The 24288-nt window shown below is 36.1% G+C and overlaps 1 protein-coding gene across 3 annotated transcripts in view; it reads left to right on the forward strand.

Annotated features, from left to right (window-relative positions):
- Positions 1 to 9670: 9670 nt before the first annotated feature.
- ATF7IP2 (activating transcription factor 7 interacting protein 2) overlaps positions 9671 to 24288 on the forward strand; it is a 59611-nt gene continuing 44993 nt past the window's right edge. Inside the window, exons 1-3 of one of the 3 annotated variants that reach the window (XM_036825875.1) lie at positions 9671 to 9773; positions 21535 to 22391; positions 23417 to 23541. In XM_036825875.1, the coding sequence (XP_036681770.1) occupies positions 21545 to 22391; positions 23417 to 23541 (972 nt within the window). In that variant the 5' untranslated portion in view covers positions 9671 to 9773; positions 21535 to 21544. Of the gene's footprint in view, positions 9774 to 11023; positions 11258 to 21534; positions 22392 to 23416; positions 23542 to 24288 lie in introns of those variants that run through there. The other 2 variants (XM_036825877.1, XM_036825876.1) reach the window with 2 other exon arrangements.

Consider the following 24288-nt stretch of genomic DNA (forward strand, 5'->3'; position numbering starts at 1 on the left):
AGTCTTAGCCACTGGACCACAAGGGAAGTCCTGAAAAAGATTTTTAATGAATCAAACTTGAACTCATAAAATAGAAACAAATAGTAAAGCAAAGTCTCACTTTAGGACAATGTTGAAATAATCTATGCAGAAATGGACCACAGGTTTGAAGCCTACTATTGACATAAGCACCTTGGAGACTAACCCTTGATCCCATTAAGTAAATGGTCAGGAATGTGCTGAGTTGGTTTGTGCTTGTTACCAACTGACAAGCATAAAATAATGTAAATGTGTTGCGTTGCGCTGTATAGATTTCCCATCAACACGCTGGAGACCAGAGACTTGTGATAAGCATATGGTAAACGAGCAGACATATAATGTAAGTCTTCCCTCTACGGAGGGGCCATAAATGTATACAGACCCTCAAATCAGGAGGGGGAAAAGCATCTGTAGCCTGCAGAGCCCTCACTCTAGTTGGGCCTTATCACCCACAGCCATACAACCACTGGGGACGTCCAGGGAACCAGATCCTAGTACCTTTACCTGTTTACATATTACCACCCTGTGGATGTTTCCATAAACTTTGTTACCAGAGTGTAGGTTCTTGTTTCATTACAGAAGGTATTCAGAGATAAGACATGGAGACCAAGTAGGCAAAGCAAGCATTTATTAACAGACGGAACGCTCTCAGGAGGGAGAGTGGGCACGCTGAGTTCCTTCTGGCAAGCTGGTTATATGGGGTGTGAAAATGACTGGGCAGAATATTCACTGACGAGGGTTTGGGGGGTAATTTCCTGGGTTTTGTCCCAGCTCCACCTTCCCGAGGGGAGGAGGAGTTTTTGTCCTTAGTCGGTCTTGCTCGGATCTGTCATGGTGTCAGTGCATGACGGGTACTGCTCTGGTTGCAATGCGAATTCTATTGAAATAAGGGCATAAAGAGCAAAAGGTTACTTTCCGATGCTAGAGATTCCCGCCGTTCTTTGTTTGCCTCTAGGACCCCTGTCATCACAAGATGTATGGTTTCCTGTCACATGACTCGTGCCTCCCTTCTCTGCGCATATCTGGCTAACTGCCTGCTCTACAATTTTGCCATCAATGACACCTTATATCCTGTAACACTATCTGTGGGCATCTTTTAACCACATCACAGTCCCCAAATCTGATACCCATGTGGTGTGAATCCCCCAAAACTAAGCCTTTGACAAAAGTGGAATAATTTCAGAGTTGGCGGACTGAGTGCATGCTAATGTATATTAGCTCTTAATATTTCAATTGCTAAACAGACACATCATCCTTTATCAAGATTAGACTTGAAACATGTATGCTTCCTTGTCTGCAAATTCGTCGGGAGAGCCTAAAGTAGGGCAATGTCATGGTCGTAATAGCCCTCACCAGCCTCTGTTTTCTCACAGTTCTGCAGGCTGGGAAGTCCAAGATCAAAGCACCAGAAGATTTGGTGTCTGGCAAAGTCCTGTTTCCTGGTTCATAGTTGGCTATCTTCTCACTGTATCCTTACAAAGCAGAAAGAGTGAGAGAGAGCCCTCTGGGGATTGTTATATAAATGCTCTTTATCATGTTGAGGACGTACTCTACTATTCCTAGTTTGTAAGAGTTTTTATGATGAGAGGGTGATGGATTTTTTTTCAAATGGCTTTTCTGCATCAATTAAGTGATCAAGTGGTTGTTTGTTTTTTCTTCATTCTGTAAATGTGATGCTTTACATTCACTGATTTTCTTATGTTGAACCATCTTTGCATTCCTGGGATAAATGCCAATTGGTTATGGTGTCTCATCCTTTCAATATGCTGCTAGATTTGGTTTGCTTCTATTTTGTTGAGGATTTTGCATTTACATTAATAAGGTATATTGGCCTGTAGTTTTATTTTCCTGTGCTGTCTTTATCTGGCTTTGGTATCACAGTAATTCTAGCTTAACATGAGTTAGAACATGTTCCACATCTATTTGGGGGGAAGGGTTTAAGAAAGATTGGTGTTAATTCTTCTTTAAATAACCGGTAGAATTCATCGCTGAATCTATCTAGTCCTGGTCTTTTCTCTTTTGGGAGGTTTTTGATTATCGATTCAATTTATTTACTTCTTATAGGCCTGTTCAGATTTTCTATTTCTTCTTGAGTCAGTTTTGGTAGTTTGTGGATTTCTATGAAGTTTTCCATTTCATCTAGGTTATCTAATTTGTTGGCATACAGTTTTTCATAGTGTTCTCTTATAATCCTTTTTATCTCTATGTGGACAAAGAATGTTGCCAGTCTTATCAGTAAACAAAGGATGTTGTGACCATCAAGCCATCAGCCACTACAGGCACCCCAGAAGGTGTACCCTGAGGGGGTTTAGGATGGAGAAAAATAGGATACTGGCCCTAGATAGTTAAGGTGGATATCAAAGGAATAATTTCATTAAGCCCAGACTCTTGCATCTTCCCATACTTGGAAAGTGCTAAATTCATTAACTTGAGCTGTCTGTTTTTTCCTTAATTGACAGTAATCTTTTGATGTTTGACTATTTGGTTTTTTGTAAAAACTCCTATGTATCCTGGCTCTTCCCTTACCTCTTTGGAAAAGTCCCCCAGAGCTACCTGAGAGGCTGTATCCAGGCTTAAGTCCTCAGTAAAGCTCCAAATAAAACACACTTCTCAACTTTCAGGTTGTACATTTTTTTCATTTGACATCTATAAGGGTAGTAGTAATGTTCCCACAATCATCCCTGACTTTAGTAATGTGAGTGTTCTCTATTTTTTCCTTGGTCAGTTTAGCTAAAGATTTGTCAATGTTGCTGATCTTTTCAAGTAACCAATTTTTTTTTACTCTGTTGATTTTCTCTATTTTCTGTTGGTTTTCTATTTTCTATTTCCTCTATCTCTGCTCCAATTTTTATTATTCCCTCCCTTCTGCTGGCTTTTGATTAGTTTTAGGAACTTTCTCTAGTTCCTTAAGGTATAAAGTTTGGTTATTTATTCAAAACATTTTATCTCTTTTAATATAGACATTTACAGCTATAGATTTCTCTTGCAGCATTGTTTTTGCTGCCTCCCATAAGTTTTGGTATATAGTGTTTTCATTTTCATTTGTCTCAAAGTATTTTCTGATTTCCCTTGTGATTTCTTCTTTGGCCCACTGGTTGTTTAAGAACATGTTGTTTAAATTCAACATACTTCTGAATTTTCCAGTTTTCCTTCTGTTACTGATTTCTAATTTTATTCCATGTGTCCAGAGCATATACTTTCTGTGATTTCAATCTTTTTAAATGTTTTGAGACTTGTATTGTGGCCTAACATATGGTCTACCCTGGAGAATTGTTCCAGATGCACTTGAGAAAAATGTCTAGTCTGCTGTTTTGGTGGGAAATGTCCTGTATGTGTCTGTTAGATCTGGTTGGTTTATACTATGGTTCAAGTCCTCTATTTCCTCATTGCTTTTCAGATTAGTTGTTCTATCCATGTTGAAAGTGGGGTAGCAAAGCCTTCGACAATTATTGTAGAATTATCTGTTTCTTCCTTCAATACTGTCAATTTCTGCTTCATATATTTTTAGCTCTGTTGTTAGGTGTGAATATGTTTATAATTGTTATATATTCTTGAAGGATTGACCCTTTCGTCAATATACAATGGCCTTCTTTTTCTCTTGCAACAGTTTTTGACTTAAAAACTATTTGTCTGACATTAGTATAGCCACCCCAACTCTCTTTTGGTTACTATTGGCATGAAATATTTATTTTTATCTTTTTCATTTTCAACTTACTTGAGTCCTTGGATCTAAAGTGAGTCTCTTTTATTATTTTTTTAATTAATTAATTAATTTATTTTTGGCTGTGTTGGGTCTTTGTTGCGGTGTGCGGGCTTCTCTTGTTGCGGAGCACGGGCTCTAGGCATGCGGGCTTCAGTAGTTGTGGCATGCAGGCTCAGTAGTTGTGGTGCACAGGTTTAGTTGCTCCACAGCACGTGGGATCTTCCCGGACCAGGGCTCGAACCCATGTCTCCTGCATTGGCAGGCGGATTCTTAACCACTGCACCACCAGGGAAGTCCTAAAGTGAGTCTCTTATAGAGAGGATATAGTGAGATCATGGTTGTTGTTGTTATTTTTAATCTATTTGGTCACTCTCTGTTTTTAATTGAGAGTTTAATCCATTTACACTGAAAGTAGTTATTGATAAGGAACTCCTTACTCTATTATTTTGATATTTGTCTTCTCTGTCTTTTTTTTTTCTGGTTGTGCCTCAATTTTTCCATTACTCCCTTTCTTCTGTCTTTACTTTTTTTTTTTTTAATGGTGTACCATTTTTATTCCCTTCTCATTTCCTTTTCTGTGAAAATTTTAAAAGTTATTTTCTTAGTGGTTACCTTGAGGGATTACAATTAGACTCTTACACTTATAACAATCTATTTTGTATTAATACCACTTTAACTTCAATGGTATACAGACACCCTGCTCTTTTACAGCTCTTTCCCTCCCCCTGTCTGTTGTTGTTATCACAAATTTCATCTTTACACACTGACTTCACTTAAAGTCAACTTATTTGTAGCTGTTAATCATATCTACAAAATACCTTCACAGGAACATCTTTTATAGTGTTTGACCAAACAACTGGGTACCATAGCCTTGCCAAGTTGACACATAAAATTTAACCATCACAACAATCACACCAACAAAAAATTATTCAAGATAATAATAGTTGTATCCTATAACTTAATGTTGTATTCATAATCAGCAATAATGTTTTAATCTGCCATTTTCCCTTAAATAAAATTTAGTTGTTCTGTTTTGATTTATGCTAACAGAAATGATACTATAAATGATATGCTGAAAAATTCCTTCTGAATGAATTCATTCATTTGCTTTCATTTTATGGACTTTAAATGAGCACTTATTATGTACCAGATAATGGAAATAGGAATATATAATGATAATGAGAGGGTGGCAATGATGATTTTATTAGTAATAGTAGTTTTAAACTTTTATTAAGTACATACTATGGGTCAGGCACATCTTATTTAATATAATACATAAAAGATCGGTCACTGATCTCAAGGTGCTCATAAGCAGTGGGAAAAGACAAATGAAAAAAGAGACAACACAGTATAATAAGCGTTATGCTGTAGATAAAGATGGAACCACCTGACAACATGTGAATAGACATTAGCCAGGTGAAGAAGAGGAAAAAGACTTTTCCAAATAGTTGGAGCAACTATGCAACAAATGCAAATTCCCAAGTCTTGATTTAATATGGTATTATTATCTCAATAATAATATAGCCTCTGGAAAGGCTGGAGATCAAGGAGATAGAAATAAGAATGGTTAGCTAGGCAGGGGTTACTTCCCTGGAAAGTTACCACAAAAGTCTTTTTTCTCTCTGCCATTGCAGGCTTCCAGACTTCTCCTATGGCTTTTGAAAAAGATCCAGTAAAGACTGGTATAAAATAAACTGTCGGGCTTCCCTGGTGGCGCAGTGGTTGAGAATCTGCCTGCCGATGCAGGGGACACGGGTTCGGGCCCTGGTCTGGGAGGATCCCACATGCCGCGGAGCAGCTGGGCCCGTGAGCCACAACTGCTGAGCCTGCGCGTCTGGAGCCTGTGCTCCGCAACGAGAGAGGCCGTGATGCTGGGAGGCCCGCGCATCGCGATGAAGAGTGGCCCCCGCTTGCCACAACTAGAGAAAGCCCTCGCACAGAAACGAAGACCCAACACAGCCATAAATAAATAAATAAATTTTAAAAAAAATTATTAAAAAAAATAAAATAAACTGTCTAACCCCAGAGTTGTTTTTCACAGTTGACAGTGCTGAGAACTATATATAATCCTGAGTTCTTATGTTATAAGGTACTTCGTGGCTGCTAAAACTCCTCAATAGGTAAAGTAGTGACAATGTGTATGTGTTTTCAAGATAGGAATGTTGATGATAGGTTTGGAAAAAGGTACAATAAATTGGCATTTGGTAGTGTCAATTTTGTTAATCATATGAATAACCCTTTAGATAAAATAGTAAAAAACATTTATTGAGCACGTACTGTGTGTTCAATATTCAGCACTTAAAATGGATTTGTCAATGTAATTTAATCCACACAACAATTCTAAGAGGCTACTTTTTACTCTGTCATGCATTATTGGTAATTTCACTTTATAGATGAGGGAACTGAGGCATGGAGAAGTCTGTACGTGGGTTCAATCATGAAAATAGAAACTGCTCCAGGTATTTCAAGCATAATGGTATTTAGGACAGAGAATTAGGTGCTTAAAAGCCTTTGGAAGGGCTGAAGGAGCTAATGTCACATTAATTTTCATTTGTGCCACTGCTTCTATGGTTGGCCCAGAGAATAGAGAAGTTGCTGCTGCTGCCACCCAAAAGCCAGAAAAGTTCAGAAAAGCACTGTTGACTGTCTACTGAGGCAGAAACTGGCAGGCAAGCAAGCCAAAGCCCAAGCAAAAAACACCAAGCAATAATTTATGTCTTTCTGCCACTTTCCAGATCTCAGGAAATACATCCCACTTGACAAAATGTAAATGAATCCAGAACGCTGGTGGTAAGGGCATCTGGGAAATGTAGTTCCCAGGATTCCAGTATGCCTTGGGGAGAGCTGAGAAGGATATGAGAATGAATGCTATTATTAGTTTTCTATTGTTGCCATAAAGTTACCACAAACTTAGTGGCTTAAAACAATATCCACGGGGCTTCCCTGGTGGCGCAGTGGTTGAGAATCTGCCTGCCAATGCAGGGGACACGGGTTCGAGCCCTGGTCTGGGAAGATCCCACATGCCGCAGAGCAGCTGGGCCCGTGAGCCACAACTGCTGAGCCTGAGCGTCTGGAGCCTCTGCTCCTCAACAAGAGAGGCTGCGATAGTGAGAGGCCCGCGCACCGCGATGAAGAGGGGCCCCCACTCGCCGCAACTGGAGAAAGCCCTCACACAGAAATGAAGACCCAACACAGCCAAAAATAAAAATAATAAATAAATAATAAATAAAAAATTAAAAAAAAAATACCCACTTATTATCTCACAGCTCTTTAAGTCAGAAGCCTAGTGGACTCAGCTGGGAGCACTGTTTAGGGTCTCATAAGACTGGAATCAAGGTGTCAGCCAGCCAACACTCTGGGGAAGAATCTGCTTCCAGGCTTGTTCCAGGTTGTGGGCGAATTCATTTCTTTAGTGTGGTTTTCATGTGGTTCCTTCTGTCTTCAATCCAGCACCCGTGGTTTGGGTCCTTCTTATGTATGAAATCTTTATGAATTTCCTTTCTGCTGCATCTCTCTGACCTGCTATTTTGCCTTTAGGGGTTCATGTGATTATATTGGGTTCACCTGAAAAACCCAGGCTAATCCCTCCATCTTAAGGTGAGTTGATTAGTAAGCTTAATTATATTTGCAAAATCCCTTTTGCCAAAGATGTAACATAACCATGAGAGGAATACCAGGGGACAAAGATCATGGGAGTCAAAATTCTGCCTACCACAATTCTCACTGGAAGAAACTATCAACCAAAAAAAGTCCAACACAAAAGGCTAAGAGATTTGCTCAAGATCATCCATGTTATTCAGCTTTATCAATTTTAATAATAATACCTACAATGTACCAAGTGTCTACTATAAGTCTGGAAATATGCAAGGAGGTGTCTCCCTACTATCCCATGTATTTTTTTAAATCAAATATAGACAATATTTTATAAGAACTGTAAATGGAGTATAACCTTTAAAGATTGTGAATCACTATGTTGTACACCTGTAACATTTAATACTGTAAATCAACTATACGTCAATAATAATAAATAATATAAAAATCAAATAGCAAATTGAGAGACTTCATAGTACTTCATATATTGAGTTATGATAATTAATTTAAATAACATGGATAAGTGCTTTGTGCAGTGTCCGGGACAATTAAGAACTCAATAAATTCTTTGTTGTTATTATTCCCATTTTAGAGACAAGATCATTGTGGCTCTGAGAGGTGACCTAACTTGTCCAAGACTACATGGCTAATAAGTGACCCAGCACAATTTTGAATACAGATTGTCCAATTTCAAATGTGGAAATAAAGGGGAAAAAATGCATGTAATGAACTTAATTGACATAATGCCCGGTAAATATCGATTGTTATTAAAATGGCACACAAGATACCCAATCACCCTAAATAGACATGATATTTCTAAAGGCTACTTACTCACTATTGACTGAATTAAGTCTAAATTCCTTATCTGGCTCCAATTTACTTGCCTCACACTCCCTCCCATACCATCCTTCTCTCTCAGCAACCCTATACATACCCTTCAATTATATTCAAAATTGTTATTTTCTCAAGAGATCAGATTTGTGGTTACGAGAGGTGTGGGGGGGGGGACGCTGAGCACGGAGGGAAGCAGTGGAAATCAGATGAAGCCGGTCAAAAGGTGCAAACTTCCAGTTATAAGATTAATAAGTACTAGGAATGTAACATAACAACACGTTAAACACAGTTAACACTGCTGTATGTTATATGTGAACGTTAAGAGTGTAAATCCTAAGATTTCTCATTACACACAAAATTTTTTTTCTGCTTCTTTAACTTCGTATTTATATATGATGAATGTTCACTAAACTTATTGTGATAATCATTTCATGATATATGTAAGTCAAATCATTATGCTGTACACCTTAAACTTATACAGTGCTGTATGCCAATGATATCTCAGTAAAACTGGGAGAAAAAATTTTTATGAAACAAAAAAATTGTGCAAAGATAGGCAACATTTTACATTTTCCCTAGTGTTTGATGTAAAACAGCTGGATTCTCACATCTTTTCTGCATTCAATCTGTTGCAAAAGACGTCAATTTTCTAGAAGCTTCTGGAAAATTCCATTGAACACTTGAGACTATGAGAATGAAAAAGGCCAATAACATCTTCCTATTGTTATGAAAACAGAGTGACCTTGTAGACCTCCAGGGATCCCTGGACCATATTTTGGGAACAGACTGGGTTAGAGTATGTTTTTCTGTTAACGACCTACTCCTAGATCGTCCCGCCTTGGCTCATTTTTCTAGTAGCCAGTAGTTACAAGCAGGCAGCTCCACCCTCCATGGTGAGGAGGCCTTAATCAAACTAGCTGATGGTGATATTTCCTGCACCGGCTACAGTGAGGGTACTTAACTATTCAACGAACGCAGGATAATCACCAAAAGTGTGGTTATTCGGTCGCAGAGTAGGTCTCATGAAGTCTGATGCAGCCTAGCGTGGCAGATCCCTGGGTCGATTTAGGAAACTCGAGAGAACACAGTGGGGCCGTGACCACTCGCCTGGGTCGCAAAATTTAAGGAGTTGTCACAAACCTCCGAAACCAAGATCAATTATATTTTATTGTAGTGTTTTAAAAATTCAAATGGGCTAGCCAGTGCTTGCGGACGGGCCGCCTGTTTTTGTAAATACAGTTTTTCTAATAGTGATTTTCGGAAAACTTTCAGTCGCTCAACGGAGAGGCCCACTCAGGCGCTCAAAGGAGAGGCCCAGCTCAGGCGCTTGGTCGCGTGACCCGCTGGGTAGGTCTAACGGCCTGACAGAGAGTAGCGCGGAAACGCGAACTTTCCGCACCCCACAGCGGACTTCCACTTCCCCGCCGCGTTCTCCCCTCCCCCTCCACCCGGTCGTCTCTGATTGGCTGGGCTGCCGCAAGTGCGCGCTGCCATTGGCCGGAAGTCCATCGGGGCTTGGCGCAAGGGATACTTACCTCAGCTGGTCCGCGCGGAAGCGCTATTGTGATCGGCGGCAGCGTTCTCGAAGGTTGTGGAGAGGGAAGCGGCCGGCGCGGCGCCGCTCTAGGTACGTTGGGGCAGGGCGAGAACCCCGCGTGAGCGACGGTTGGCCGGGACGGAGGTTTCTCGCGCGCCGCGCGCCTCTCTGAGGGCCGGCCCTCGGAGGCCTCGGAGCGCTGCGCGAGCCGGGCGGTTGCGGCGGGGTTGATTCAAAGGTGTCCGCGGAGTCGTTGGGGCTCTGACCCGGCCGGCAAGACAACGGCGAAGGGCGAAAGGACGTGTCTCCGCCCGCTGTCCGAGCGGGCGGCGGGCGAAGCGGGAGTGGTGGGCGGCGGCGCGGGCGAGTCGGGGCCGCGGAGGGACGTTGCCTCAGGGTTTGGTACTTGCCGAGTAAGTAAGTGGAAGTGTGGGGCCCGACCGTACTGCTTTTACAAACTAACGGAGAATATGTAGTCCTCCCCTCAACTTTGGGATTCCGTCGCCAAATTTCCAGGAGTTTCAGTTATAATTTGTCTGAGGAAACCAGGTGCCAGAACAGTTAAGTGATCTTCATCAGGCGGTGGGGAGGCTTTCCTTGATGTACATTTTAATGCAGAAGGCACTAGAACATCAGGGAAAATAGAAAATTCCGAGCCTTTATGACCACATGCCTTTTTAAAGGAAAGCGCCTGGAGCACCAAACGTGTAATGTACACCTGTGGAGCTCACCTGTGTAGGGATGCTCTGATTGAAGGATGAAAGCCGTGTACCGGCAGGCGTGGTTCTTTAACACAGTTTATTTTTGAGGAAGTTAAAAAAAAAACCATTTCCTGCTTGTCGCCCTTCCCCCACCTACTTTCAATTTTGGCAAGTTCAAGAATGTGTCCTGTACAGAGGAAGCAATTATTTTGCTTTGTCTCTCTGATTACAACCTTGCTGTGCTTGGAAAACTGACTTCCACCTTTCCGTGATACTGTGTTGAAGATGAAGTTTCCAACATTGTAAGCCAGCACATGTTGCTTGCTTTGTGACGAGCCGGTATTTACTGCTCTGAAGACTCATAGATGGTCAAGACCTAGAAAAAGATGATCGTACTGAGTAATTCATTAGGAATAAAATGTTAAAAAATAGAAGAATTATGTGAAACCCGCTTAAACGGGCTGTCACGCTAGATTGGAATTTAATACTCTTTTCATTATGATTTTGTCATATATTGTAGCCAGTAAATGACTGGCGACATAACTATTTGCAAAACAAATGGGGAAGAACATTCAAGATAAAAATAATTTATATCACAGGAAAGCTATTGAAAATACAGAATGAAGCGTCCGGCTGAAGGACTGATTACACTGAGTTCAGCTCTTGTGAAGTATGTCTTCTTAGTTTGTTCATCCTTCAATACATTTTTGGAAATGTTGAGTCTGACCCTAATCAAATTAATCTACTTAACTCTCAGTCTTATCTGCAGATTTGTACAGACTACATCCTAAGATTGACTTCTGCCTCAACAGAAATGCATGAACAGTGTCTTAATAGAAATGATTTGCGTCTTTTAAGAACTGGTGTATCTAGGTGCATCTTGAATTTTCAGCTGTTTATCTTATTGACGCTTGTACTTCACCTCAACCTTCAGTTCTACTGTATTTCCTTGCTACTTAATATCTTGAATTCTGGTATGAAAATATTGCATGATCCCTGCATCTTTGCCTGTGCAAATCATGTAGTTCTCTTATAGTGGGTGTGTACAGATGTATTTCATTTGATATAATCAAATTTTAAATAATATATTGGATACTCGTTAAAAATAAAAATAAACTATGATTTTAAATGCACAAGAGTACTAGTTCTCATTAAGTTGAGTGAGATTATATTCAAATACAAAGAAACATATTCTTCTATCATATTTTGTCTCATATCCTTACATTGTTTAAATACTTATTCTGTTCTCTGAGGCTTAATTAAACCTTGACCCATACCTTTAAAATGCATTACTATAGACTCAGGTAATGTCGTATCCCTTTTTTATCTTTACCAATCTAAGTAGGACAGAAAGATTGTAGTCAGGCAATATCTAGAGGGAAGTAAACATAACTGTTTGGGTAGGGGAGATAACTGGATATAATGTGAAGTTTTGAACTTCTGATTAAATTTCTAGGGATATAAGGGGCAATTTGTATACAGATCTTATTAAATTTAACCATTAATTATATTAGAGGCACTATATCTACTAAATGTGGTATCATTAGTATACCTTTGAGGTTCTACTGTGTATATTCTACTGTGTGTAGTGCTGCTGATATGAAATAGCTTATGTTAAAGCTATGGCAAAAATTGCTGAGGCCTGTTCTGGTACTCTTTATTAAGGAAAAAATAACCCTGGGTGGCTTTCCAGAGGTTCATTTTTATAAGTTGAGTATTCATTTAAGCAGCATTTAATAAAACTTCTACATGAAAAGCATCTCACTGAGGATATAAAAGTAAGACAAGTCTCTGCCCACAAATATCATGACTAAAATATAAATTTCTAATGGGAAATTCAGATAAGGAAGTAGTTCTCTTGGGGGAAGGCTTTCTCTGAAGAGATGATCTTTAAACGTGACCTTGAAGGAGTGGAGAATAAGGGAAAATGTTGGTATATGACCGTTCTGATGAATTTGAAAAAAAAGTGAAGGATAGGTTTATAGGAAATTTGGAGATAAAATTTGATAGCTTCAGGAAAAAGGAAATATAAAAAAGATAATGCAGTCGTGATTCTCTGGTTATGTATTTGCTTGTAACAACTCAAGTATTGATTTAATTACAAACGTGATGAAAAGGTGTATAGGGTATAGAAAAGAGCTAAATCCTCATCTGTTTGTATAGGACCTTGATAGTGGCTAAAATTTGTAATTCAAGAAATACTACTGTGAATGTATTTTAAAGTACTGAGATTTTTTTAAAAAGTTAAAAATGATTGTTACTAGGCATTGAGTGTTGACAAGCAACTACTTTATTTCACTGTGAGCATTTTATGCTGCTTAATTTTATACCATTACATCGATAAAATTTTTTTAAGTGAAAGCAAAATTCTACTAGCACTTAGAAGATGCTAATGCTGCTGGTCCATGGACCACACTTAGAGTAGTAAGGATTAGTTCGTGCTCATTATAAGATTGTCACCTGGCATAAGTTGGTCATGTTTTGTCCTTTTGTTGACCACTATATATCCCTTAAAGGTAACCTTGTTACTTCATAATATCTGATTTGTACTTGTGATATGAGATTTCTTTGAGTCTTAAGATCCTGGGTTTAAATACTGGCTCTGAACTGTGTTTTTTGAACAAGTTATACAACCTAGCTTAGGTTTGTTTTGGTGTAAATGTAAAATATAACAGGAATTGTGCTTTATTTAGTATTGATATTTATAATGTATTAAGGTAGTATCTCAGCAACAAGCATCACTAGAGATAGAGATATTTTGTAATGAGAAAAACCAGTCCACCACCAGGAATAGAGAAAATAAACTCAATCAGTATGTACCCATGGCTTCAAACTATATACTGTAAGGGGGGAGAGACAGTGATTCAGTTAAAAGAAATAGACAAGTTGTGGAATCATAGTGGATCACTGTGAACACACTCCTGTTTTAATAGCTGGAAGATTATAAACAGCTAAGAAATTTGAACTAGTTGGTGTCGACATAGAATAACACTGTACCCAACAGTGTTGGAATACAGGTTTTGCTCAAATACACATGGAGCTTTTGAAAAAATTGGCTGTGAAACTAGCCTCAACAGATAATACAGGATGGAAATTATTCAGAGGATATTCTCTGATTACAGTGGAATTAAATTAAGCTAACCTTCAACAACAAAACTGCAACTTGGAAATCTGCAATTGCCTGGAAATAAATGTATTTCTAAATAATGCACAGATTATAGAAGGAATTACAATGGAAATTAGAAAAGTATTTTGAACCAAGTAATAATCAAGAGGGCTTATCAGAATTTGTGAGACTTGACAAAGACAGGACTTAGAGGAAATTTTGTAGCTTTAAATGCAAAAAAACAAAAAAGGGACTGAAAGTTAAAGATTTGAGTTTTATCTCAAGCTGGAACAAAAATCAAGCCTGAAGAAAATTGAATCATAAAACTAACAGGAAATGATGAAATAGAACACTACATACAATAGAGAGTCAGGAAAGTCAGAATGTCAGTGCTTTGACAGTATTGATTAAATGGATAAATTTCTAGTAAGAGTGACCAAAAGAAAGAAAAACAAAACACGTCAGTAATATCAAGAATAAAGAGAGACATCACTACAGATCCTGCATATATTACACATGTAATTAGAGAGTATTATGAAGAACTTTATGAACTTGAAATTCTGTTAAATTTTGAAACTTTGTGTGAAAAAAAAACAAAAATAAAATATGAATGATTCCTGTATCTATTTTTAAAAATTCAATCATAATTGAAAACCTTTATCACTAAGTTAACTCCAAGCCCAGATGGCATAATGATGAATTATTTCTAACATTTAAGGAAGGAGTAATACTATTTGCAAACAAAAACTCTTCAGAGAATGGAAAAAGACTTTCCAGTTTTTTATATGAAGCCAGAATAACCCTGATTTCAAAACCTGATAAAGGAAAAGAATGACTCATCTTTCTCATAACATTGATACAAAGTCCTAAACGAAATGTTAGCAAGTTGAATACAGAAACATGAAGCAAAAAAATGGGCATATTATGACTGACTGAAGTTTCTTTCAGAAATAAGCTAGGTTTAATATTTTAAGAGATCAACCAATATGATAGAAGTTAATTGAAAAATGAGATTATATTATCATCTAAATATACATGAAAAGGATAAAATTGAAAATGCATTAATGATAAAATCTGGGAATAGAAGGGTATTTTATTAATCTAATATAGAGCATTTGTAAAACGTATAGCAAAAATCATACTTAGTTGTGTTAGTAAAACCCCACACCCCTTTCAAGATTGGTAATGAGTGAAGGATGCCTGCTAACAGTATACCCATTCATAGCATACTGGAGGTTCTAACTAGTGCAATAAGAAAAATAAATAAGGATTAGCAAGAAAATTATGACACTATGTAGAAAGTTCAAAGGAACTTATTTGGTTTAATAAGTGAATTTAATGAATTAGTTGGAGATATGATCAATAAAAAAGCACTGATTGTATTTCTATATGATACTAGGCAGAAAAATGAAATTTTAAAGTGATATCACATAGAAAATATTAAAAAATGAATACCTATGTCAGTAATGGAATAGAGGAACAAAAGACATGAAACATATAAAACAAACTAAAATGGTAGCCAGAAATCCAACTATATCAATATTAATGTCAAGTGTGAATGGATTAAACAATCCAGTCAAATACCAGATTGTCAGACCAGAGGAAAAATAGCATCCAGCTATATGCTGTCTGTAGGAGACACACGTAGATTGAAAGATACAATTATGTTGAAAGTAAAAGCATAGAAAAAATCATGTGAATAGCAACCATAAGAAAACTAGAGTGGCTCTACTAATTTTAGACAAAATAGACTTTAAATATTAGAGGTAAAGAAGGACATTTTTAAATAAAAGGTGCAGTCCCTTAGGAAGTTATAACAATTACAAACATGTCACTAACTAGCACCAAAATATATGAAGCAAATATTGACAAGAATTGAACAGAGAAATAGAAAATTTCAACAATAATAGTTGGAGACTTCAATACAACACTTTCATAACAGAAAACTAGGTGAAAGATCAATTAGAAAAGACTTGAATAACACTGTAAATCAACTAGACCTAAGAAACATCTTTTGAACACTCAACCAAACAAAAGCAGATTATATTCTTCTTAAATGTACATAGAAAAATTTACAAAATAGACATTATGCTAGGCCATAAAACAAACCTCAACACATTTTAAAGGACTGAAACCACAACAAACTACATTCTCTGACCACAGTGGAATGAAATTAGAACCTAAGAAGAAGAAATTTGAGAAATTCACAGCTATGTGGAAATTAAACAACACACTCCTGAATAACGAAGAAGTCAGAAGAAATCATGAGGGAAGTTAGAAAATACTTTAACATTAATGGAAATGAAGATATAACATACAAAACATTTTGGGTGCAGTTAAAGCTTTTCTTAGGAAATTTGTATTGATAAATGCCTATATTTAAAAAGAAGACTTCAAATCAATAAACTGACTTTTAATCTTAATGCAGAAAGAGGAAACCTATGCAGAATGAAGGAAATAATAAGAATTAGAGTGGAAATGATTAATAAAATCAAGAAAGAAAAAGATAAAATAAATAAAATCAAAGTTGTTTTTCAAAAAGATCAACAAAATTGACAAACCTTTACCTAGAGTGACCATGAAAAAGTCTCAAATTACTGAAATTTGGAATGAAAGGGTGCATTACTACTGATCTTGCAGAAGTTAAAAAGATAATAAGAGATCCTATAGATCGATTCACTTATATACCGATCAGTTTTATAGAGGAACTAGACAAATTCTTAACAAGACCAAAATGAACAAAACGGACTCAGGAAGAAATAGAAAATCTGAAAGCAAGTAAAGAGATTGAATTAGAACACAAAGAAAAACTCAGATGGTTTTTATTGTTGAATTCTACCAAACGTGTAAAAATACCAATTTCTTACAAATTCTTCAGAGAAATAGAAGAGGAAGGCACACTGCCCTGATCATTCTGTGAGGCCAGTATTATCCTGGTAACAAAATCAAAGACACTGTAAGGAAATGATAGAACAATATCTCTTATGAATATAGGTGCAAAAATTGTCAACAAAATACTAGCAAGTTGAATCCAGCAATGTCATGACCACGTAGGATTTATTCCAGGAATGCAAGGTTGGTTTCACATCCAAAAATATATTAATGAATGTACCATATCAATAGAATAGAGAACAAAGCCATATGGTCATGTTAATGCTGAAAAGGCATATTCTGACAAAAATCCAAGGTTCCTTCATGGTAAAAAAAAAAAAAAAAAAAAAAATCAAAGAAGTAGGGTTAGTTGGGAAATTTTTTAACCTGATAAAAGGCACCTGTGAAAAATCCACAGTTAACATCATGCATAATGATTAAAGACTGAAGGTTTTCCTCCTAAATAGGGAGCAAGACAAGGATGTCCACTCTTGCCACTTCTAGTCTACATTGTACAGGAGGTTGTAGTTAGGACAATTAGGCAAGAAAATGGAATAGATTGGAAAGGAAGAAATAAAGCTATTGACAAATGACATGATTTTGTATGGAGGAAATCCTAAAGAATCTGCAAAAAACTATTCTGAGATGAGAACAAGATCAATATAGTTGCAGGATACAAGATAAATATACAAAATTCTATTGTATTTCCATGTACTTGCAGTGAAAAATTTTGAAGTTTCATTAACAATAGTATCAAAAAGAAGTGTAAAACTTTAACTCTGAAAAGTAAACATTATTGAAAGAAATTAAATATCTAAATAAATGGAAAGACATCCCATGTTCATGGATCAGAACACTAGATAGAATGAAGGTAATTGCTCCCTAAGTTGATCTAAAGATTCAACACAATCCCTATCAAAGTCCCAGCGGGCTTCTTTGCAGAAATTGTTAATCTGGTCCTAAAATTCATATAGATCTTCTGAGAACTCAGACTAGCCAAAACAGTCTTGAACATTGAGCACTCACACATCCTGAATTCAAAACTTAGAAAGCTATAGTAATCAAGACAGTGTGGTACTGGCATAAGGACATACCTATGTATCAGTGGGATAAAATTGAGAATCCAGAAATAAACCTTCACATTTATGTAGGCAATTGGTCTTTGATGAGAGAAACAAAACAATTCAATGGGGGAGAAGGAATGGCCTTTTCAAAAGGTGCTGGAGCAGCTCTGTGTCCACATGCAAAAGAATAAATGTGGACCTTCTCCCTCACTTTATTATTAACACACATAAAAATTAACTCCAAATGTATCCAAGAGGTAAAATGATAAAATTTTTAAACAGAGATAAATCTTCATGACCTTGGATTAGGCAGTGATTTTTTTTTTTTAGATATGACACCAAAAGCACAAGCAACAAATGAAAAAGTAAATTGGGCGTTATCAAAATTTAAAACTTTAGTTTCTCAAAGTATACCATCAAGAAATTGAAAAGACACCCACAAAATGTGAGGAAAAGTTTGGAAATCATGTCTATAGGGACTTAGATCTGGAATATATGAAGATCTCTTACAAGTCAACCATGAAAAGTCAGATAACCCAATTTTGAAGTGGACAGATGAGCTGAATAGTCATTTCTCCAAAAACAATATACCAGTGGCCAATAAGCTCATGAAATGATGCTCATCATCATTAGCCATAAGGGCAGTGCAAATTAAAATGACAGTGAAGTCATCACTCACACCAAGATGCAATACTAAGACAGACAGATGATAATGAGTATTGATGGTTGAAGAGGTGCTAAAATTGGATCCCTCATACTTTCCTGGTGTGAATGTAAATTGGTCCAGACCCTTTGGAAAACAGTCTATTTCTTAGAACGTTAAATGTAGAGTTACTGTATGATCAGTAATTCCATCCTTGGGCATATATACAAGAGAAATGAAAACCTGTTCACACAAAAATTTATACGTGAATGTTCATAGCATTATTGATAATAGCGAAATCTGGTTCTTTAGCAAGATGTGAATATCCAAAGTTATTCTTGAAAGTACAGTTTACCCTTGAACAACATGAGTTTGAACTATGCAGATTCACTTATGTGGGTATTTTTCAATAGTAAATATTATAGTACTACATGATCTGCAGTTGTTGAATCTGCTGATGGAGAACTGTGGATATGAAAGCATCATAACCACATATGTGGAAGGCCAACTGTAAGTTATACGTGGCTTTTCAACTGCACAAAGAGTTGAACCCCAACCCCTGTGTTGTTCAAGGATCAACTGTGTGTGTGTGTGTGTGTGTGTAAATGTAAGAGTAAAGTAAAACCTGGGATATAAAATTCTAAATTCAGTGAAAAGAAATCTCTTGACCTCAGTAGTTAATGAAATGTTGGCTGAAAAATGCTTTTAGGGAATGTTTAAATATACTAGGCTCCACGGAATTGTAAAGCTTTTGTAGACCTTAAAAAATAGGACATTTTCATACTAAAATGACATGGAGATAAACATAAATAACAAAATGTAAAACATAACAACAAGTTATAAAAATCAGGGGGCATAAAACCAAATGTAAACTAAAGCTTTAATGAGTTGTTTACAATAAATGTAATTGGATTAAATTCTCTTATTAAAAGACATTCATTAGTTTAAAATATTTTCAATAGGTTTTACAAGAGACATCTGAAAAAAGTTGGTGGGATGGACAACAGTATATTCAGCATGAGTTACATCACCAGATAAAATAGAATAAAAGGGACAGATTAGATTATGTTTTTAAAGTTTAAAATTAATAGGATGCTTTCAAACAATTACAGGCATACCTTGTTTCATTGCACTTCTCTTTATTGTGCTTCACAGATAGTGTGTTTTTTACAGATTGAAGGGTTGTGGCAGCCCTGTGTTGAGCAAGTCTGTGGGCAGCATTTATCTAACAGCCTTTGCTCATTTGTGTCTCTGTCACATTTTGGTAATTCTTACAATATTTCAAACCTTTTCATTATTATATTGCTATGGTGATCTGTGATCAGTGGTCTTTGACATTCCTATTGGACTTGTTTTGGCATTTTTTGGACAATAAATTATTTTCAAATTAAGGTATGTACACTGTTTTTTTAGTCTGTTGTACACTACACTGCAGCATAAATAGCTTGTATATGCCCTGGGAACCAAAAAATTCATGTGATTCACTTTATTGTAATATTTGCAGTGTCTGGAACCTAACCTGCAGTATCTCCTAGGTATGCCAGTATACATCTGAGGGAAAGCAAAATTAGATCCCTTCCTATAACTATATCCTAAAATCTAGATGGATTGAGGATGTAAATTATAAATGACAAATCTTTAAGACTTGAGAAAATGTAGATGACCTGTCTTTCTGACCTTGTGCTGCAGGACAGTACCATGATTCCAAAGACCTCTGTGAAATGTGGCTTATTTGCAGCAAAGGATTCAAGCCTAAATGTCAGGATGGTGATGCCAGTGATCCCCCAATTAGACTGAGTTGTTGCTTTTTATGCTCCCAGTAATAAATTTCACTCACCCTCTCTACAACATGTAAATTATTTCTTCACCTTTTAGGCAGTTACCAGTACAGTTGACCCTTGGAATTATTCTCTCTTTTTTTTGTATTCTTTTATTTCTATAGCTCTTTTTTTTCAGACTTCATTTTTTTTAGAGTAGTTTTAAACTCACAGCAAAATTAAGAAGATACAGAGATTTCTCATATATCCCCTGACCCCCACATGCATAACCTCTCCCATTATGAATATCCCCCACCAGAGTGGTATATTTGTTGTAATTGATGAATCTATGGATCATTCTCTTCTTGATCTTGATTCTGGTTAAATGGGTGTATTCAGTTTGTGAAAATTCTTTTAACTGAACACATGATATGTGCACTTTTCTGTAGGTACTTCAGTAAAACGTTTGAAAAAAAAAAAAAACCCAAAAAATAAAAAAATTAAAAATTGATCAACCTTGCTAGAGAAAAGATTTGGTTTGTCTTTGGGGAATATTACAAATATTGTATTCATGAAAAAGCTATCAAATATGTAGTCATATAGGGAAAATAGAGTTCTATCTTGTATCAGGCCCTTAATGAGAATGTGCTATTTTTCTGGATTTCCTGATTTTTATGTATACACGACAGGTTTCTGCAATTTGAGTTTGTGATTTTTTTTCTTCTTCTAAATAAATATTCACTCAGCCTTCAGGTCTAACAAATCCTGGAACTGTTCCTGATCAAATGATACAGTGAATGAAAAAAATACAGTAAATGAAAACTAAGTAAGAAAATAGATAAGGATAAATCAAATTATTCAGGTAGCTTTGACCAGGTTATTTGCACCTTAAAAGGTCTTAGATTCTGTCTTCGAGTTTAATAAGTGCTCTATAGTTTGTTAGGTAACTGGTCTATCATGTATTATATAATTTTTTTTTTTTTGCTTGTATTATGCCTTTAATTGCCTTGTAATTTGGCAGTTTTTCTTTCTTTTAAACCATTTACTTACCTATGGTTCTGATCAGGCTTGATGTGGATACTGAGAGATAAATACTAAAATATTTTTCCCTGCTATGTAGTAGATTTTTCTTAAATTAACAGAAATAATTCAGAATTAAGGATGTATTGAAACCTAACTTGGCTTTCTTATTTGAACTAGCATCACGTTGTGTATTTTAGTGCTCATTTCATACTGATGATTGTTGAGAATTACTCGTGCAGTACCATTAATTTGGAAATTTGAACATTAGGAGGGCTTTAAAAAGATGCCACGGTATGTAGAAACTGGAGTATTCCACACAAAACATTGTTTTTTGTTTTTATGAAGAAATGCAACTTAATCTTTAGATTATCTAAAGTATGGCCTACTTGGATTATTTAAATCAGAACTTAATGGTTATAGTAGTGATGTGATATAACAAAAAGTGGCCAGATAAATTATCAGACTTAGTATCAAATAGAGGCTTACTGACAGTATAAATTTTGACTTTATATAGTTATAGAACAAAATTAAAATTATCAATGACAGATGAAAATGGGTATATTTTTCAATAAAAATAATTATCTAAATCTGGAAAGATTAGTCTCAACATTATTTTAATATTGTAAGTGAATGTTAACTTTTGTCTGCTAGAGATATTCATTTAAATATGGTATCTTAAATTCTAGGATATGAAAGATGGCAAGTCCAGATAGAAGTAAACGGAAGATTTTAAAGGCGAAAAAAACAATGCCTCCAAGTTGCCGGAAGCAAGCAGAGATCCTGAATAAGTCAAAGAATGTTGAAGCACTAAAAACAGCAGCAATTGGGAATAATGTATCAAGTGGTAATCAGAATTCAAGTACTGATGTCATAAGTAGCAAATGTAGACATTCTGAAAATGATGCTTCCTCTTTGGACTCTATCAAAAATTCAGTATGTGCACCAAAAAGTAAAGTATTTTCTCAGAATTTAATAAAACCACTAGAAATTGTTGATTCCAAAACAAGATTAGAATACACTGAAGAACAAGTCGTGTACCCTTATTCAAAGCCAAGTAAAACAGTAGTATCTCCCAGGAAACTCTTTACACAAGACGCAAAAGATTCACGAAACACTTCTGAAAACCATTTTGAATGTCAGGCAAGTGTAACACGATCCTTTTTTGAACATGAAGAGGATGGTAATCTGAAATCCATTTGCTCTCCATCCAGTGTATTGAGTGGTGTAGTTCAAATGTCAAAGTCTACAATAACCAATACCTTGGATGATAAGAGAATTGACAAGATAGTTTCCTATTTAGAAATAAACTCCAATTCTGAGTTACATGATAAAAGACAAAATAACACTTTAATTTTAAGTTCAGATACCTCTTTTGTGCCTGTTGATAAAATACCTAAGTTGGTAAATTCAGTCATTTCTAGTAACTGTGCTGCTGACATTTTGAAAAGTGAAGAATCCTGTAGAACCTGTCATTCCAGCATGTTAAGTTGTGAAAGTACAGATGCAAAGTGGCTGTCCTCATTTGACACTGATAGTAATAACAGTAAGTGCATACTTATGTATCTCTTGGAGAAGTTAAAATAGTTATTTTGCTTTGGGCGGTTTCATAATCTCAGAAACAGTAGAGTACACATAGACAGGAAAACAGTAAATGATAATTATTTCAAAGTATCTTATTTCTGAACCATTCTTGGCGGGGAGGGGGAATGGTATCCTCTATGTCCAAAGGGAAGTAAATTCTGGCAAAGAAGGAATCAATCACTTTCCCTTGAAAGTACAACAAAATCAAAAGGTGGTTTATAGAAATTGCTTGGTTTATTTCATTTACACCTTTTCTTTTTTTTGAAGTTTTATTAAGTTAATGAGGCTAGTTGAAAGAGAGAGTGGGTTTTTTAAATAGTTGGTGAACCCATTTCTTTCCATAGAATTGGCCTGTATATCACATGCCAAGTGTAAGCGGATAGATAATAAGAATACATACAGGTTTGTGTGTAGAGTGAGAAACACATCAAATAACCAATGAAGTTCTAGGGTTATAAAGTTATTAAAATAGCACAAGTAAATTTCATTAAAAGGGTGTTTTTGTAGGTTAATGAAATATAAGAAAAACTTGATTTACTAGGATAAATTGTGTTTGTTTTCTTGTGTATGCTACAGAGTGATCATTTAACAAGGTGAATTTTAAATTGCTTAAAAATAATAGTAGGATCACCTATTAAAAATATGTAGGACTGCCTAAGTAACTCTAAAAATAATGTAAGACCACCAAGTAAATAACTGTAAACAGAAGATCAAATGCTGTAATTTATTGTTTTTGTTAGTATTAAATAAGTATTAAATGTGTATTAAATACGGTGGAAGGAATGTATATCTGAGACCAGGACTAAGATATTCTTTTTTTTAAGGATTAGTTTGTCAGAATTTTTTATACAATTACATTTTCTAAAAAATGCTGCCATGGTCACATTTTAGTTTTTTAATTTGCTTAGGGGTCCCTAAATTAGAGAATTCCCCTCTTTCCTTCATTAGAAGGAATATTTTTCTCTCTGATCTTTCCGTCTCCCCAAGGCCATAATCAAAAGAAGAGGATGTTTTCAGAAAACAAAGAAAATGTTAAGCGTGTGAAAACTTCAGAGCAAATTAATGAAAATATTTCTCTAGCTCTGGGAAAGCAAACAGCATTGCTGGAACAGGTAAAATATTGGACTTAAATATTTGCTTCAGAAACTTTTGATTAGTAAAAAATGGTAAAAGTTAATTGATCTAAACAATGAGTACAGATAACTTTCATGATGCAGGGCAGGTATATGAAAACTGAATTATTAGCAGGTGGAGGTATTAGGGAAAAATAATTGCTTACGTCACCAAAACATCTCTAGATCCTTGAAAATGATCCTATGCAGTGTAACCTACAGAATCACGTGAAGGTAGAGTGCTGTGGTAGACAGAGAATGGGCTTTTTAGTCAATATTATGCTCAAATCTCTTCAAGTCAGACACTACATGACCTTGAGCTTTGTGAACAATTCTGTCTCTTTTGTACTGGTCATGGGGTTCTTGATCTGCAGCTATAGCTGTTAATTATCACAATTGACCACTACTTCATAGACCCAGGCAACCCGGAAGTTCATTACAAAGTCCTGCTACATTCAGGTTTACTTGCCCTAATTTCCAAGAAATTAGGGAAAGGTTTACTTACCCTAATTTACACAGATATGGTGCATTATCTGACGTTTTGCTTTTATAGCGTCAAGTGTACTTTTCTTTTTGCCCCATTTCATCTCATTGTACTACAGTTTCCATTAATGTCTGATCAACTCTGAGTTTAAGTGTAATGAGCTTCAATTTTAGTAGGTCCTGTATCAGGACTTGTTTTGATGATCATGTTTTGCTATTTTATTACCACTGAAATGCCACAACTAAAAGTCATTATGTGATAGA

The sequence above is a fragment of the Balaenoptera musculus genome, chromosome 15 (assembly GCF_009873245.2).
Source record: "Balaenoptera musculus isolate JJ_BM4_2016_0621 chromosome 15, mBalMus1.pri.v3, whole genome shotgun sequence".
NCBI classification, from domain to species: domain Eukaryota; kingdom Metazoa; phylum Chordata; class Mammalia; order Artiodactyla; family Balaenopteridae; genus Balaenoptera; species Balaenoptera musculus.